The 17,967-nt window shown below is 39.9% G+C and overlaps 1 protein-coding gene across 8 annotated transcripts in view; it reads left to right on the forward strand.

Moving 5' to 3' along the window:
• Window positions 1-453: 453 nt before the first annotated feature.
• GRIK2 (glutamate ionotropic receptor kainate type subunit 2) overlaps window positions 454-17,967 on the forward strand; it is a 684,613-nt gene continuing 667,099 nt past the window's right edge. For 4 of the 8 annotated variants that reach the window (XR_002521364.2, XM_021936819.2, XM_021936820.2 and 1 more), the window contains exon 1: window positions 1,134-6,180. Coding sequence is in view for 7 of the 8 variants with exons in the window: in XM_021936819.2 (XP_021792511.1) it covers window positions 6,066-6,180 (115 nt within the window). In the remaining variant the exon portion in view is untranslated. The other 4 variants (XM_021936816.2, XM_031667694.1, XM_021936817.2 and 1 more) reach the window with 4 other exon arrangements.

Raw genomic sequence — 17,967 nt, forward strand, 5'->3', positions numbered from 1 at the left:
CTGCCCTCCAAGCCCTGGCAGTGGAGAAGTTTCGTTGCTATGGTTTCGGAGAGGTATAAAAGCCATCACCCAGAAGCAAATGTGTTTGGGCTCCTTATATGTGTTACCACCCAAGGCTAGGCAAATTCCTCGGCGCTTTGCATCACTCACTCCCTGACAGAGCTTCTCGGCCTTAGTCTCCCCATCCCAAGAGGCGGGTGTGCGCTAAGGGAGCGAAGTCCAGCCGGAGGCATCGTAACATCCAAGTCTAGGGACACCAGGAATTCTCTCGCTCTAGCTCCTGTGGTCCAGGAGTGGGAGGTATCCCCGAGTAGCCGCTGTGGCCAGGGGCGTGCAGGGGCCGCGGGGAAAGGAGCGCTGCGCCTTTAAACCAAGAGGCGAGGAACCCCCGCCAGGAGGCGTGTCTGTCTCTGCCTCTGCCGCCGCCGCCGCCGCCGCTGCTGCTCCTCGGTCACCGTCTTCGCCTTTGCCGTCACTCGCGCTCGGCGCCGGCGGCTGCGCTGGTCGGTCTGGGAGCCGGGGACTTTCCGCCCGACCTCCTCCGGCTGCTCCTCCCCGAGGACCACCCCACCCCCTCCCCACCCACCTCACCCCTAGCGCCAGGTAAGGACTACCCGGCGGTGGGCTGCACTCCGGGCTCCTTCACAGGGTGTTTGTTTTCAAGAGGACGGGAGGGACTGCGGGTGGGCGAGGGGCATTTTCCACCTGGAGAGAAGGAAGAAGGCAAACAGCAGCGCTGCGGACCTCAGTGTGCTCGGGGCATCCGCTGGACCGATTCACTGCGAGTGTCTTTGTCGGGCTTGTCTCAGCCAATTCCCGTCAAGCATGCAAGTGGCTCTGTTGGCTGCAGTCGCCTGTGTTCTCCACATAAAATGATTTAATAAGTGGACGTGTCAGGAAGTGGCCTCGGCTACGGGGACTCACGCGAGGCGAAGAGAATGAGACAGATGGCAAGAAACTGTGTGTCTGCCTGCGGGTCTGACGAACTCCCCATCCCTCCTTCTGTCCACCCATCCTTCCATTAACCCTACTCCTTAGTTCTGCGCTGAGGAAGTACATTTATTTTTACCGGTACCCGTATTAAGAGCTTCTGAAAAAACTTGGAGGGCCTCCCATTAGGGTAAGGAGGGGGCAGTGTTACCAGGGTGGATCATAAACCTCAAGAACTTTTAACGAACCACATCCTCTGATATTTTTACCTTTAAGGAGACAGAGTTTCTTTACCAAACAACACGACCGAGCTGAGGCTCCTTAGATAATGATTTCCAATTTAAGCAAAGGGGAATATTAGAAAACTTACTACTACTAGTCTTTTGGTAATGCACAGATTATCTTCTATCATTTATTCATCTTCATACTGTAAGTATTCTGTCATCAGAAATTATCTTATGGATTGATGATTATTTTCATTTCACGAGAGATGATTGGTTCATTTGAGTCTTAATTAGTCAGTTTAGTTGCTGGAGGAAATGCAATTGTGTTTCAATCTTGATTTGTCTTAGTTCATTACTTTCTAACTTTATCGAGTCTATTCCTGTAATCACCAAGACAGCCTATCAACTTCCAGTGGCCTTAAAAACTTTTGAGTCAAACAAACAACAAAAAATTGAAATGCACAAGAGGAATGTGATAGAGAATTGAGCAATGTTTGGAAGTCTTATCTGTTTGTTTTCTCCTATTTAAACCCATTGAAGATCACACAGGCTGAAATTAAAAAAAAAAAATAAAGTTCTGGGATATGTAAATTTATTCCACTTCAATTTCTTAATTAAGACAATTATTTTAGTATCTAAAAATTAATCAAAACTCTAAATGTCATTAATCATCAGTGCAACAGAATGTTGGTGGAACGGATAATGTGTTCAGAATCATAAGGGATACCAAAGCATGCATAGTTAAGAAGAGTGAGTTGCAAGTATGCAACAGTGTGATTTCAACTGAAACCTGATTCCGTCCTGACTTTATTCTCTGAGATCTTTATTGCCGTATATAAACACGCTGTTTATTTTAGCTAAGTTGCAGTGCAACAGGCCACTTTGATGGAATAATAGGTTAAGTGTTACTATAAGATGAGGTTTCTCAAATGTCACGTAACAGCAGGACTTCTGTGACAAGTCAAGTAGAATCCTTAGTAAGAATTCCATGTGAAAAATTTAAATATAACTATGGTGTGTAAGAACCTTTGAAACATCTTTGAAATTCAGGTTGTTTTGGGATATGTATTTGCTGTTTCCAGCAAAAGGTATAGGCATTGTCTTTTTAAATGTTGTGCTATAAAGATTATTACACATTTCCTCATACCCCAGCAGGTGGCAGCTAACTAGAATAAGATTCATTTTCACTGGTAGAATAGGAAACTAAAATTGCTTCTCAAGTAATAGTACCCAAGAATAAGAGGTCATTAGTATATGCAACTATAAAAATATAGTGAAAGATGAAGCTAGAGGTTTTTGTTGTTATTGTTGTTGGAAGAAGCTTTACGTTGACGTGATATGCATTTTCTTCTTTGTCAATATATCATAGGTTTGATATTTGTGTTAGTCTTCTATGATTTTTTTTTTGAAGTATACTTCTAAACACAGCTTCTCTCTGTGTGTGCATGTATGTATGTATTTGCAGTTTGTTATCTCTGCTTTGACCTTGGAACCTACAGAGCTTTGGCTCCTAGAAATAAAGAGTGCCATATGGTTAAAATGAGGGAAAAAATGAGACCATAGAATAAAATATATAAATCTTACTATTACTTAGTATATATAATTGCCTGATATCCAATAGCAGTGGTTTTCTTTTTCCTTTAAGGAAGGAGCAAATTACAGAACTGACACAATTTTTAAAAGGGTTAAATCTAGTCAGTGAAATACTGTATAAGGAATTTATTCGTCCTTTATATAACCTCAGAACTATGATGTGTGGTATCAGTATTGGGGAGAAATTGTAATAACTTCAAAATTGCCACACATTAAGGCATCAACTATGCCACCAAATCATTTTATTGTAGTATAGGCAGGTAAATTATCATTTTCCCCCTAGGAAGTGAGTGAGTTTAATGAGAAAGAACAATAATTAATCTAATTACCCTAGTAACAGATGGAAATCTGGAGGTGGAGAATTGAAAGTGATAACTAATTGTACATTTAAAAAATGTCTTTAGCCACTGAATATTGACAGCATGTTATTTGGCATTCTGAATTGTGGTCTTTCTGGCAATTTTTTTTGTACTGACAAACAAGTAGTTCAGTGTTCATGAGGAAACTCACAATTAATATGTGGTTTTTTTAATAATATGCCTTATTACAAAAAAAGATGACTACATCTTGGGCTTATCAAGCAATCCCAGTTAGTTGCACTGAAAAATACAACACAGTTGATAAAATAGTCCTCTTGATAATGTGAACAATGCAATAATTCCAATTCCTTTACTCTGTGTAGTAGAAATTTGCACATTGTCACTCAAATATCATGTTAGTCATTTATTGTACTACTTTCAATGTACTACTCCAGAATAAATAATGCCAGGAGCGCTGTCCGTGGTACTGAAGAAAGGTCGTCTCCAGTCTTGTAGAAGTTCAATTGGACAGGTGGAATTGCTATCTGTTGTGTTAAAGCCTTTCAACTGAGTTAATGGATGTAAATGAATCTAATTTACCATATGTGCAAAATTGGTTATTTGGGGATCAATTAATAGTAAAAAAAAAAATACAGTCTTTTAACTGTTTAATTTATTGTGTAATAACTTCGCGAATATAGAAGTTTGATCTTTCACTTTTCCAACTAGACATCCAAATAAACCCCCCAAAATAAATAGTTTAGAATGCTAGTTTCAAGTGGAAAAGTTGCGACCATAATGTAAAATGTCATTATATTAACGGAATACATGAACAAAGAGATATGGTACATTTTGTTTTCTCAGGTTCCAATAAATGCCAGCTACACTGCGAAATTTCAGTATTTTGATTAGTCACAATAAAAAATGCTATTTTCAGGCAGTAGATGTCAGTTATATTGGCAGATAAAAATGCAAAGAATTATTTTTTTTCCCCTGGCAGTCATTATTATCTCTGCTAGGATCAAAAAGAAAATGAACAAACAGAATGGAATAAATGAGACAGCAAATACAAGGCAGAACATGTTGGGCTGTGTATGTGTTTTATAAGAGAGATTTTAAACATGAACTGAAGGAGTCGCTAGATATCCTTGGTTTTAGCACTAGGTGTTCCTTTTAAGGTGCTCAAATAGTCGAATTATTTGATTGAATTGCCTGCTAGACTGCAGAACTAGCCATTCATGATACTTATTTTTGACACTGCTGTTATTGCCTCCATCTTAAAAAAAAATCAATGCCACTTAATGCCTTTGCAAAATGTAGATTTCTCTTTAAATCAGCACCTTATAATATCTTAAGAAAATTTAAGTTAAAAAATCACTTTAATGAAATGAAAACATTATAGTGTTTTTTGCTGTTTGGAGGAAAAATAACCAGTCAAATATTCATATCACTCATATCACTCCTTATTTAAAAATTAGCCTTCAAATAGTATTTTTTTTGTAAAATTTAACCTATGCCCTGTTAGTTGGTTATGAAAAATAGATTAATTATAAGATATAGGTCTAACAGTTTGCCTTTTGTGATGTTTAATCATTTAAAAATGTTGACAATGATATATTTATTATACATGTTAGTTTCACTTAGTGTAAAATATCAGCATTGCATATGTTTAATAAGTAGACAGCATATTACCTATTTTAATAATAAAAATGTATTTTTATGTTGAAAGAAATTCTATTTCTGTACTTTATTTCTTGAATAAACTCCTAATGAAAGCCAAGAGAGTTACTACCTGGTGACTCTAAATATTTCCACCAGAAAACTAGCAAATGATAAGACAGTTTTAGAGGAATCTATAACACTCAATGTCGCTCAAGCTATGATCTCATATTCTGCCTCTTTAGTAAAAAGAATGTTCAAAAAACCAAAATGCAAAGAAATTTGGGAGTAAATTATTGAAGGCTTTAGAGTTTGCTGCACCAATTCAAACATCATTGTTTTTATATTCACACAATTATTTTCTTTGAGCTTAAAAAATGGGTGGAAAATGTAATTTCTCCATTTTAATTTGATATTTTTCCCATAAAAGTTCACTGAAGAAATTTCTACTTCTGAGTAGCAATCAAGGAATACCCCAGTCAAGTTTTTAAAGAGTGGGTTTACCTCTCCAATTGCATTCCAATCTATATTCATTCCTGGCCAAAACAAACAAACAAATAAGTATAAATAAGACTCTTTCAACCTAACCACAAGTTAGATTTGCAGTAAATCCCTCCGTCTTAGATCACTTTCTTTTTTACAGTTGCCAGAAAAACTGACTTTGATTTAGCTAGTAATTTACTGAAATTCATCAATTGATTATAAGAAGCCCGCTTACATACACCAGTCATTCTCTCAGCAAAGACTTACTGAAAATAAAAGCAATGTCCTCTACATAAATAAATCGACTTCTTTCTTGCAACTCAAGGCGGGCTGTCAGATCGGTTGCATAATAGATATTGGGGAGCTCACTGGCCGGGAGCCTTAAGAGGAGAGCAGCTATCTCAATCTTTCTCACTTAATCTTGGCTTCACGTCAGAAGCTGTGCAGCAGTGCAGTAGAATAGGGCCTGGCAAAACCCTTGCCAGCAAAGCGCCTTTTGTGCCGGGCTGTGGCTTGCTATCGACATCTCGTCCGTTACCAAGGCTGGATTTCCTATTGATTTCCCTCCTCCTCTGCTTCCACAGGCTCGCGCGGCCGGACATTGTGGGTGTGCGTGCTGGATTTCTCCCGGATGCTCTCCGACTAACATGGATGTCCCACCATTCCTTGCAGTGGAAGGTTGTTCCTTGGCGCAGTGAGTGAAGAACATGCAGCGATTGCTAATGGGTTTGGGAAGCGGAGACTCCTTCCTCTCTCTGTGACCATGCCGTGATCGTGTCTGCGGTCACCACTCGACGCATCCTTATTTCTGCCCGAACCCGGGAGCCGAACGCTAGATCGGGGAAGTGGGTGCCGTGCGTGTGGGCACAGAAACACCATGAAGATTATTTTCCCCGTTCTAAGTAATCCAGTCTTCAGGCGCACCGTTAAACTCCTGCTCTGTTTACTGTGGATTGGATATTCTCAAGGAACTACACATGTATTAAGATTTGGTAAGATTCCCCATCTCTCTCGGTTGCCTGGTATCCGCTCCGAGGCAGCCGGATGTAAACAGGCGGGTTCGCTCTGCCTGGCAGTGGGCTCCGTGGATTCTGATCTGCTCACTGTTCTGTCGTCTCCTGGGGCTTTTAAAGAACTCCTTGTGCTTTCATTTATTCTCTTCTTTATTTTTATTTTTAGCCGCGGGAGGGTGAAGGGAGGGCCAGTGTCTGGTAGTGGTCTCTGCATTACCTTCCCACAGTAGCTTGCCAAGGAGATGATGATGACGCTGGAGGCACGGTCAGCCGCCACTCGCGCCTGTCTCCCCCGGAGCCCTGCGAGCTTGCAGGGGTGCGCTGTCCGTGCGAAAGTGCGCGCCAGGGCTGCACGCCTCTCAGCTTGCGAGGCTGGTGAGTTAACACCCGGTAACTCTTTGGCGAGTTGCGCCTGTCCGCTTCTGCCAGTGACCAGGGCAGTTCTCACGTGCAAATGAAAGGTACTAATCCTTTTCATTTATTTTGCCAGAGAGCCTTTTCGATTGTTTTCACCGCTTTTCCAGTCCCTGGTCCCCTTACTGGGATGCAGAGCTTTAAAAAATGTTGTAAGATTCGAGGTTCTACTTAACACAGGGAGGCTGCTACTTAGCTGGAAAGAAATACCGTCAAAATTAGAACAGCTTTTTGTTTGTTTTTGCTTTTAACTTGCTGAGTCCCCCTCTCACAGCTTTCTGGACGTTATGGACTAATTAATGAAAGATAGTATCTGGGGGCGGTGGGGAAGAGTAGTTGTTTAAGGAGGGGTGACTAAGTCTGCATCTTTATTTCACTCTGGCAAGATGAAAGACGCTAGGTAGTTACTTTTTTTTTTTTTATGGAAATGCATTGCTTTTCTGAGAATCAGGTTTTCTTTGGAGCTTGGAGGAAAATCTAAACGTGGGATTCCAGTGGAAACCCTGGTCAGAGGGTCAGAGTGATTGCTTGGATAAATGAAGCATGGGCGACGCTCCGGTGCTCTGGATGGCCAAAGGAGTTTTAGTAGGAGCAGAACTAGTCAGGAAAAGTTCTCTAAAGTAGATAAGAGGAAGAAAGGAGAAAGCCAACAGGATAAATGCTCCCATTGTAGGCACTTCCTCTGACAGTTTAAGTGGATTCAGACCAAAGAGTGCAGGACACCATGTAATCCTGAGCATATGTCTTTGACATAAATGCAGACACATTAAGTCACTCAGTCAAATTTAAACTGAAGAGTGATTGCCTGCATCTTCTATCATGCCAACAGCATCTCCTGTCTTCCCATTTTCCCGTGTGTGTGTGTGTGTGTGTGTGTGTGTGTGTGTGTTTTCCCCCCAATGATAAAATTCACGATCTCTCCTAGGCTTTGTAGAACCAAGGTAGGGATGTTTCACATACATTCGAAAAGGGAACCTCACCCTACCACACATTCATACAGATGCCCACAGTCAAAAAGCCTGCTGATGAGAAAAGAGGCACTGGGTTAGAGCTGGATCCCTACTGTAGTAGTTTTCATGCTTTTTTCATGCCTTTAGATGGTACTTAAGCACGTTGCTCTTAGCAACAAGCATCCACAGGAATGACTGTTTCTGTGGACAGAATTAAACAGGTATCTATATCGTTGGAAATGTGTGTGTACGCACACGGGTGTGTGTGCATGTGTTTGTGTGTGTGTATTTTCAGCAGTTAGGCTTCAAATATGGTAAGTGCTACCGTATGGTACTTTGCCCAATATTTGGAGTATTTCATCCCAAGTAGATGGAATCCTGAGGAATTCTGATGTGTGTTTGTGAATGAGTGTGCGTTACTAAGTGTGTTTGCTGACTAGATGGAAAAAAGAAGACTTGGGGCCGGAAAACTGCCACCAATACTCTAAGGATTTAATTATTGCCGCTCTGGTCTTGCAGCACAATATTTGCTGAATCATTAGATTGTTACATTCGCTGATCATTTCATATCTTCATATTAAAAATCTTGGCGACTGTAGCAGAGTGCGTAGCAGCTTTCCAAAAGAGCTGTCTCTCACACACACGCACACACACGCACACACACATACCTACACGCAAACAAGCTTTCTTAGACCAATGCTTACTAAAAATGTCTTTAAGAAATATGGTAGTAGGCAAAGATCTCCACACTAGTCCCTTGATAACCCTAAACCAACAGTCCAGCTTCTAGATAACCTGCTGTTTTCTCTATTAACTTCAAACATCTTCCACGTGGAGATGCATTTCTTCCGATTTCTGACCTGAGTTGTGGGGAAGAAGGGCTGTGTACATTGTTACTGAAACATTTCCCTGTTGGGGCTATTTTGATGCAATGGTGGGAGTTTTATTTTCTTCTGGGGTAAATATGTTTCTGAGTGGATTGGATGTTTGGTTGAGCACGTATAAGCCACTCTTGAGAATGGTTATTTTCAACTTTGGCTCAAAAGTCGAGCCAATGCCTCATCTCTGGCCCCGTGCCTTGGAATGGAGCAGCTGCCCTAGTACTGGAGAGACCCGCCGCCTCTGCGGGGGAGGCAGCTTCCAGTGCCCCTTCCATCCCCCACGCTTGGCGTGGCTAGGCGCCGGCAGCCGCCAGGCGCCTCCGCCGCGGCGCTATGGCAACGGCGGAGCCCGCCCAGGCGGCCACCCCAGCCCCCCTTCCCGGCTAGTGGAGGCTCTGTGTTACCCTTCCTCTTGCTCCCACTAGGACTGTGATTCGATCCAGAGTCCTCCTGTCACCTCCTGTGAGGCTAGGGGCAGCCCCCGCTTAGAGTGCTGAACCCTTGCCACATCCCTAGCCTCCCCCGCCAATCTTCAGCGTGCGCAGCCCTCTTCCCCGCGCTTCCCTCTCCCTCTCTGTGTGGCACACACAATAAAACACACATACACACACACATTCTCTTACACACACTCAAACATAGATACACGCGCGCGCGCGCACCAAGACACATGCGCCCCCAGATGCAAGCCTCAGACTTTGGCACAGTGACGTCTCTCTAGTGCTCAAGAAAACTTTACAGTTACACCCAGGAGCGCCTCTGTCCTGTTTTCCCCTTAATCTCTAGCCCCAGCCGACTCCCGCTTGACTGCACGGGCTGGCCTGCTCCCCTGCAGCCGCTCAGCAAACATCTCTGAGAAAAGGTATTACGGATCGCCGACCCTAGGGTGCTGCCCCGAGGCCCTGTGGCAGCGACCTGAGGGTCAGCCAAGGGTCACCTCTAGGCAGGCGGGAGAGCCCCTGGCAGTGAGTCTTGGTTGTTACCCCGCCTTTGATCCTGTGCTGGGACAACTAGGGTTTTCCTGAGTGCCCACCCGGCGGGCAAGGTGCATTTTAGAGAGTAAGTTCTCCTGCCCTAGGTCGAGCCAGATGTTCTCTGGCCGGCTTTTCTGGGCGCAGAGCCTGCGACACTCCCAGGCAGGCGTCTCCAGAGCGCTGGCCCAGCGGGCACAGGGCATCCAGCGCGTCCCAGCGTATGTAAATGAGGCATCTTTGTTTCTCCGCAGCTGCGTCCCGGCCTCGCCCGCCGCTGGATAGGGTGAAGGCGGGACTCTTCCGTCCGCGGGGGTGTGACTAATTCGGCCTCTAAGCCGAACTGCGGCAGCGGAGGTACTTGAACCTTTCTTTTGTTACTTTAGTCGCTCCTTCTCTTCCCGGGATGCACTGACCGACCCCTGCACCTACGGAAGTGCGAGGAAGCTCAGAAGCCTGCTCCGGCTGTGTGCTTTGCTGGGCTGGCCTTGGGTTCACCGTTCAGGAGCCCTCGCATGTTTAAACATCTTCTTTAAGAAATCATTCCCCAAGCTATCACTTGTTTCCGATCTTCGAGGTCAGGTTGTCATTCGAAATCTTCATCTGAACTGGAGTTTACAGCTCCAGTAGCAAAGACATCAACCCAAGCTTAGACTCCTGGGCACCATCTCCAAGGTTTTCTTTCCGAATTGCTGAGTATGTGGTAGGCCATGTCTTCCCTTAAACAAGCCGGTGGAACTGCTGTCTTAAAGGTTTCCCAGCAGAAGTCTTCCCTCCCAGACGCGCTGGGGTCTCTTTGGCATTGCGCACTGACCACCTGTTTGTGGGACAGCACACAGTCACCTCCTTGTGTACACGCAGAAGGTGAATACTGCCAGTTTAAGGGACCGCCTATACGTTGTTGGATAAAATCTACAACGTGAGGGAGAACAGAAAGGGTTCCTATGGAAATCCCGTTATTTTACGGGGCATACCATTTGCTCATAGATACAATAATTAGTAGCAGATGTACTGCAACATCGAAAAGTGAGAGTGAATTGACTGAGCTTACAAGCCGCCACTCTACAAATTCTTTGAAAGAGATTTTTCCTCCTTTGAGAGGTGAGGTGGGCGGGAGGGAGGAGTGGCCTTACATCTGGAAGCAGGAAAATTGACTCTTGGGAGGCGGGAATGGGGGAGTAATAGCGGCTACTATCTGCAACAGATAAAGCCCGAACACCTGCTTAGCTGAGCTGTGGAATGCAAGGGAGAGAAATCGTTCCAAGAATCGCCAACACAACGACCACACTTTTAAAAAATCAGTTTTTCTCATAAGTTCTCACTTACTCTTAAAGCTTCAAAGAATAACTTGATGTGATCCATCAACAGAGGCACAATCATTTCAGAAAATGACTTTGAAAAATGATCTTTTTGTCTTCTAGAAATTGCACGCTTTCTCTACCCAGATACATGAAACTCAACACATTTTCTGGCTTTGTGAGATTGTCTTTCAGAAGCGAGCATGGTTTATATGTCAGTAGACATTTCTTCAGACTAGCTTTGCTTTTTGGATTAATGCAAGTGATCATTACAGTGTGTTCATTCCTTGAATTCTCAAATGACACTCTTTCAACATTTACTCAGCACAAGAAAGTTAATGTGAACGCCTCTCACACGAAGAAGGAAAATACCATAGATCAAAAGATGGTGTATCATTGATTATCAGAACCTTTTCAAGTTTGCTCACCATTACATAAAGTGTTGTCTATGATAACAATGACATAATCTTTCATACCATTTAGTTATCATAATTTCTGATAAAGAAAATGCCTTGCTCTTTTGTGGTAGAAATTTAACGTTCAGTGAGAGAAATTACTTAACTTTGTCCTTCAGTTCTTAAGATTTGACTTTGTTATGGTAGCCCCAGTTACATTTATTGGCTGGAAATTGTCAATGCACATTTTTGCACATCAGAGTAGAAAGTAGTTTACTGTCTTTAAAATGTAACATACTTAAATTATTAATCTACTGCATGCATAATACTTAGGGCTTGCAGCAGATCCTTGATTTTCCTCAGTAGCATGGTATGATATATTGAAATTTAAGTGTTGATTGTTTTTCATTTGAGTAGTGAAGATTTATCTTCAAAGGGCTTTCAATTTGTAGTCCAGTTATCAAAGTGTTAGAAGTGCTTCAAATGAATCTTCTACTCTAAATCTTAGCATGAAAAGTAAGGTCAGAAACCCCTGAAAGCGAAGGAAGTAGGTGCACATCATCATTATTGACTAGTCTAGATTAAACACCAAAGAGGAAGATTTCAATCTGATAACGTCATAGGGCTTCCTGTTTTTCTTTGCTGCTTCTGCTGACAATTTTGTAAGGTAATTAAATTGGCTGATTGAAGTCACAGTGGTCATGGGGCGATAAAGACCATTTGGATTTAATGGAATTTAAAACAACAGAGCACTGAACACAACTCTTACAGAACAAGAATTTTAATGGCCCATTCAGGGTGCTGACTAAATAGAACGCCCTTAACAAGTTTAATTGAAAGGGCAAGGCAGATTAGCACTATATAGTCTTTATGGTTGAAGATTGTGGAATTAAAATTATCCCTTTAAAAGACTCATTAATGCATTATCAAGATTTAATGTAGATTAAATAAGCTTTCTTTAAATCTTTATCATATACTGTGAACCTAGGTTTAGGACCAAGTTTCAATAATAAAACATTTTTAAGAGCTCATTTAATAAATGGAATTATAGATCTTTCTCATTTGAAAAACAAAAGGCATTTAAAATTATTTGAGCATATACAGTGTGTTGAAGGGTAAGTGTTGATGATAAATTCTCTGTGTTCTAAAACTGAAAGAAAATTTGACTTTTCTTTAAAATTTGATTATTGATATTTTTTTCTTATAAAGAAAGCTAGGCAGTAGTAGAGAAACCACAGAGACAATAAAGGAATGTTCTCTTCCTACAGTTTCAATAGAGTAATAGGTATTTGATCTATTTTAGGTTGTTTTTAAAATCCTGACCTTTTTTCTTACTGAAACTTCTATATTCAGATTGTTATACTTCAATGTATTCCAGTCCCTTCTGCCCCTGAAGAAAGGGTAGATCACTGCTTAACATTGGGAACATTGAAGTACAATCAGTCCCAAGGTGAAAGTCAAGTCTCAGTCACATATGAGATAATTCACTCCACCTGTTTCTTGCCATGTGGCATTGCTTACTCAGAGTTGTCAGTTCCTTTGATATTTCTAGAAAAACGTGAAACCAATTTTTGTATAAAAATCTCCCAAATTTTATGTATGCAATTTTGAAAAATGTTGTTAAACTTCAGATTTGTAAACACCAAAAACATATAGCAGGTGAGGGGGGATGTGGTCCCATTTTTACCCTCTGGCCCATTCACATTCCACAGTTCCTCTAAGGCACACCTGCTTCCCTCACATCTCTTTGATCACCAAATAAGTAAAGTTTATTTGTCTCTTACCTCACACTCTTAAAGCCAACTATGTTATATTTTTGTATTTTTCAAAGTGACAGTTAGCTAACTGATAAAACTAATTTGTGGTAAAGGGAGTGGGAAGGTTAAAAGAGACTCAGCAAAAACTTTTCTGCAGGATTTTTTTTTTTTAATTTTTAATTTTACTTTTGCATTTGGGTTTTGATAATCCTCTTCAAAGATAGCAGCATTCAAATATAGCATTTGGTTTTTAGGTTTCTGCTTATAGGTTAATTTAAACTCTTTATTTTCTTAACTAAAAACAATATTATTTTCTGGATTTAGTAGAAAGTTAGGTCACTAGAGAGCAGGGCCATTTGTGAAGATCTGAAAGGGTGGGGAGGTTATGTCTTTTAGTTATTTTTTCTACTGATACATGTACTTCTATCAGTCTTTCTTTTTGGTTAAGTATTGCCCTGTTCCATGGCCTTATTTTAAGACAAGTATATTCTGGAAGAGGAAACACATAGTCTCAAGACTGTAGAGTTAGGATGAGTTTATTAGGATCGATCGATATTGTCTGTGACAGAGATGCTCAGATACGAAAGAAAATACTGGGTGCCTAAGGGAGTGCTGAGTGATTAGCACAGGTGTGGAAGGGAGGCTGAGAAAAGAGAGAAGTTAAATGACATTTGATACACAGTCTTTTTAAAATTTACTGCCAGACATCCCAATGCTTTGTAAATTGGTATTTTGCTTGTAATAATCCAAATCTTTTAGTATAAGTGCTTATTTTAAATAAGATGTAAATTATATTCTTACATTGACACTTTCTCCAATCAAAATGATTTTTAATGCTTTTTACCTCCTTTTCAATCAATTAACTGCTTTTCTATTATTGAACTAAAGCAAGAATTTGGAAGATGTTGCCTCTAGCTCTCATTTCTGTCTCCAGCTCAGTCTCAGTCTAAGTCCTTGACCTAGCACAATGATAATATTGCTCAGCTAACATGATCAAAGAAACAAAACAAATATTAAAGAAGTGTTCTGCTTCTGAAATTTCAATATATTCATAGCTATTCGGTCTATTTTATGTTGTCATTTAATCCTTCCTTTCTTACCTCTCCCTTTACTTTCTGAAGCTTCCTGCATTCAATTCATCATAGGTTTTAATGCATTCAGGTCCTTCCTTCCCCAGAAGAAATGAAATGGGAGCTCTCAAAATGAATGAAAACTATAGAATCCTGGATTATCTAAACTAAAGGGGAATTCAAAGGTCACCACACTTAGAGTCCTAAGTTTAGAGGTGAATTGCCAAGGACAGTTAAATAGCTTGTTTTAAATTGCAATTAATGTCAGATTTTGTACTAAAACATGATTATCCTGGCTGCCAATCTAGTGATTTTTTTAACTGAATTTTGCTGTTTTTTTTTTTTTTTTTTTTCGGTGTAGCCTCTGACTCCCTGTGCTTTGAATCCATTTTAGAAATAATTCTGGCAGCTCCCCTAGAAGTGTGTCTACTTTGTTTTATTTGCCTTTTCTTTCCTAGTACATTATCTCATAGATTATTGCTCTTTTCTCTTTTTTTTTTTCCTTAATGTGTAGCCCTATCAGCCTCTTGCATACCTGCTTACTTGTTCCTTGTCTCAGTGTCAAAGTTTTTGCTGCATCCATTCATTCAACAATATTAAAGTGAGCATATATTATGTGGCAGGCATTTGGAAAACAGAATTCTAAGACTTAGCTTCTGCTATTAAGGATTGTGTAATCCAATTAAAGAGAAAAGATATGTACATATTAAAGTATCAATTGTATGATACAGAAAATATATACAATAGTTGTTTAAAGGAGATTATTATGGGCTTAAGTTTTTCCAGAATAGATGGGATTCTGGCTGGTGCCTGAAAACATTGTGTGATAGAAAGAAGGGGGAAATGTATCATTGGTGGAATACTCAGCACAAGAAAAGGAATTTAGAAATAAATTAAGAAAATGAGTGTTGGGACAGATAATGGGCTAGCACTGTAGGGGCATAGATAAGGCCTTGATTTTTCAGAGCTTTAATATTTAGGTTACAGGGTTTAGACTCCTATGTGTAGCCACTGGAAAGCAATTGAAAATAGAGGATGGGCTTGACTTGGTCTGCAATAAGCAGTCAAATGATTTTGCAGTCTGTTGCTTGCATTTTATGAAGAATAAGTGGATCTTCTTTCTCTTACTGAAATGAAAGCAAAAGGCACATCTTTGTCCTTGATCGCTGAAACCTTTAAGGTCTTGAGCTCAGATCAAAGATTATATTAGTCAAAGTTCTCCAGAAAAATAGAAAACACACATATACACATGCAGCAGGGAGGAAGTAAGAGAGAGAGAGAGAAGACGAAGATGTGGATATTTATTATAAGTAATTGGCTTACCCTATTATGGTATTGTGGATGCTAGCAAGTCCTAAGATCTGCAGTTGGAAAGCTAGAGACCCAGTGGTATAATTCTAGCCTGAAGACCAGCAGACTTGAGGTCCAGGAAGATTCAGTGTTTCATTTTGAACCCAAAGGCATGAAGAAAAAAGGAAAAATAAAACCCAGGCTTGAAAGCAGTGAGGCAGGAGGAATTCCCTTTTTTTCTTAGGAGGGTCAGTCTTTCCACTCTTTTCAGGCATTCAACTGAGTGGATGAAATCCACCCACATTACAGAGGACAATCTGCTTTGCTCCATCTACTGGTTTACTGATTCAGATGATGATTTCATACCAGCACACCCTCACAGACACACCCAAATTGTTTGACCAAATGGCTGGGCACCCCAAGGCCTCATCAAGTTGACATATAAAATTAAACATCACCCAGATAATTCCTAAGCAAAATTCTGAAAGGAAATAAAGGAATGTCTTCTTAAGACATGGCCAGATCAAATGATTAAACAAGGAAAAGTTACCAATTAATCTCAAGGAAAATGCATTAGAGAACAATTTACAAGTACTGTATACTTCTTTGAGGGATACAGTAAATTGCCCTTAAGGAATTCTCAATGTTTTATGTTTAGTTCTAAGACATCTCTATTACCTGAAACATTGTGTGTGTGTGTGTGTGTGTGTGTGTGTGTGTGTGTGTAGTTAATAAGTATAGATATCATTGCATTCATTTCTGCCTAATAGTGTTGTAGTCAGTGATGGACTGCATGTGCAACAATGATCCGATAAGATTATAATACCATATTTTTGCTGTATATTTTCTGTTTAGAAATGTTTAGATACACAAATACTTACCATTGTGTTCTGATTACCTGTCATATCCACTAGAGTAACATACTATACAGGTTTGCAGCCTAGGAGCAATTGGCTATAACATATAGCCTAGGTATATAGTAGGCTATACCATTTAGGTTTGGTATAAGAACATTCTGGGTGTACTTATAAGGTAAGTACACTCTGTGATGTTCACACAATGATTAAATCACCTAATGATGCATTTCTAAGACTGTATTCCCGTTGTTGAGCAACTCATGAATGTATATACATAATATGTATATTGACTATTTTAAATCAAAATTTCAAATAAATTGAATTAAAACGTAAGGCAATTTTAGAAGATTTATTTTTAGTAATATTTTCTAATTCTACACAAACTCAGGACCTTAGACCCTGAATTTAGTTGTTTGGATCATTAATTTTACTCTTGATTTTGTCATCTAATATTCCTAAGTTAGGAAAAATAAGTAAATCTTACTGGCCCTTGACTTTCCTTTCTGAAGAATGAGTATTATTTTCTACCTATTTAACTTCCAAGGATAATGGATAATGTTGAATTTAATAGGAAAATGTGTGGAGCTCTGAGTTTATTAGAAGAAAAGGCCTTTTGGAGTTGAAAATATAATTGTTTATTTACTGTGTATGTGTGGAATACAGTAATATTTATTATCACTCTTGAATATTGTATTTAACTTCTTAAACTGTGTATATTTAAGAAAATCTGCTTTTCTAAATTAGTCATTAATGATCTTCCTTGAAATGTACTTAACTATTACAAATAGGTTGGTAAGGATTTATTAATTAATAGAACAAACTTCTGATTTGGTTGCTTGATAGAAGAGCAAGTCCGTAGTGTCTTTTTCTTCTTTAAACATCATGACTCTAATTGGTATTCTCAAATATATACAATATGCAGAAGAAACAAACCAAAACTGAAAACAAATAATGAACAAATAAATCATGTCAAGTTTTGTGGTTTAATTTTCTTTCGCTTTTTCACAAGTGTATTCTTCTAGTTTACCTACACAAGCATTTTCTGAAAAGTTGTGCTTGACTTTTATGTATACATCATTCTTTATGCATCTGTCTATGATGAACTTTTAGTTATTTCAAGGTTTGCAAACATAGAAATAACTGTCTTTGATCCATTTGTGTTGATTCAGGAAAGTTTCATAAACGCTTGGATTTGCTACAGTTGTTTGAGATGGATATATGGGACTTTCCAGTTGTTATATTGCCTGCTTAGGCAATTTTTCAGGTGCTTACTTTTTAAGGTAGAACAGATTTTGATACCACCCCTAGACCACTAACCTCAGCATTCCTCCTTAAGTGTCCTCTAAACCGACTTTAAAAAAAAATCTAGCCCAACAGTGTAAAAGTGTTCCTATTTCTCCACATCCTCTCCAGCACTTGTTGTTTCCTGACTTTTTAATGATTGCCATTCTAACTGGTGTGAGATGGTATCTCGTTGTGGTTTTGATTTACATTTCTCTGATGGCCAGTGATGACGAGCATTTTTTCATGTGTCTGTTGGCTGTATGCATGTCTTCTTTAGAGAAATGTCTGTTCATATCCTTTGCCCACTTTTTGATAGGGTTGTTTGTTTTTTTCCTCATAAATTTGTTTGAGTTCTTTGTAGGTTCTGGATATTAGCCCTTCGTCAGATGAGTAGATTGCAAAAATTTTCTCTCATTCTGTAGGTTGCCTGTTCACTCTGATGGTAGTTTCTTTTGCTGTGCAGAAGCTCTTTAGTTTAATTAGATCCCATTTATCAATTTTGGCTTTTGTTGCCGTTGCTTTTGGTGTTTTAGACATGAAGTCCTTGCCCATGCCTATATCCTGAATGGTATTACCTAGGTTTTCTTCTAGGGTTTTTATGG

Source organism: Papio anubis, chromosome 6 (assembly GCF_008728515.1).
Source record: "Papio anubis isolate 15944 chromosome 6, Panubis1.0, whole genome shotgun sequence".
NCBI classification, from domain to species: domain Eukaryota; kingdom Metazoa; phylum Chordata; class Mammalia; order Primates; family Cercopithecidae; genus Papio; species Papio anubis.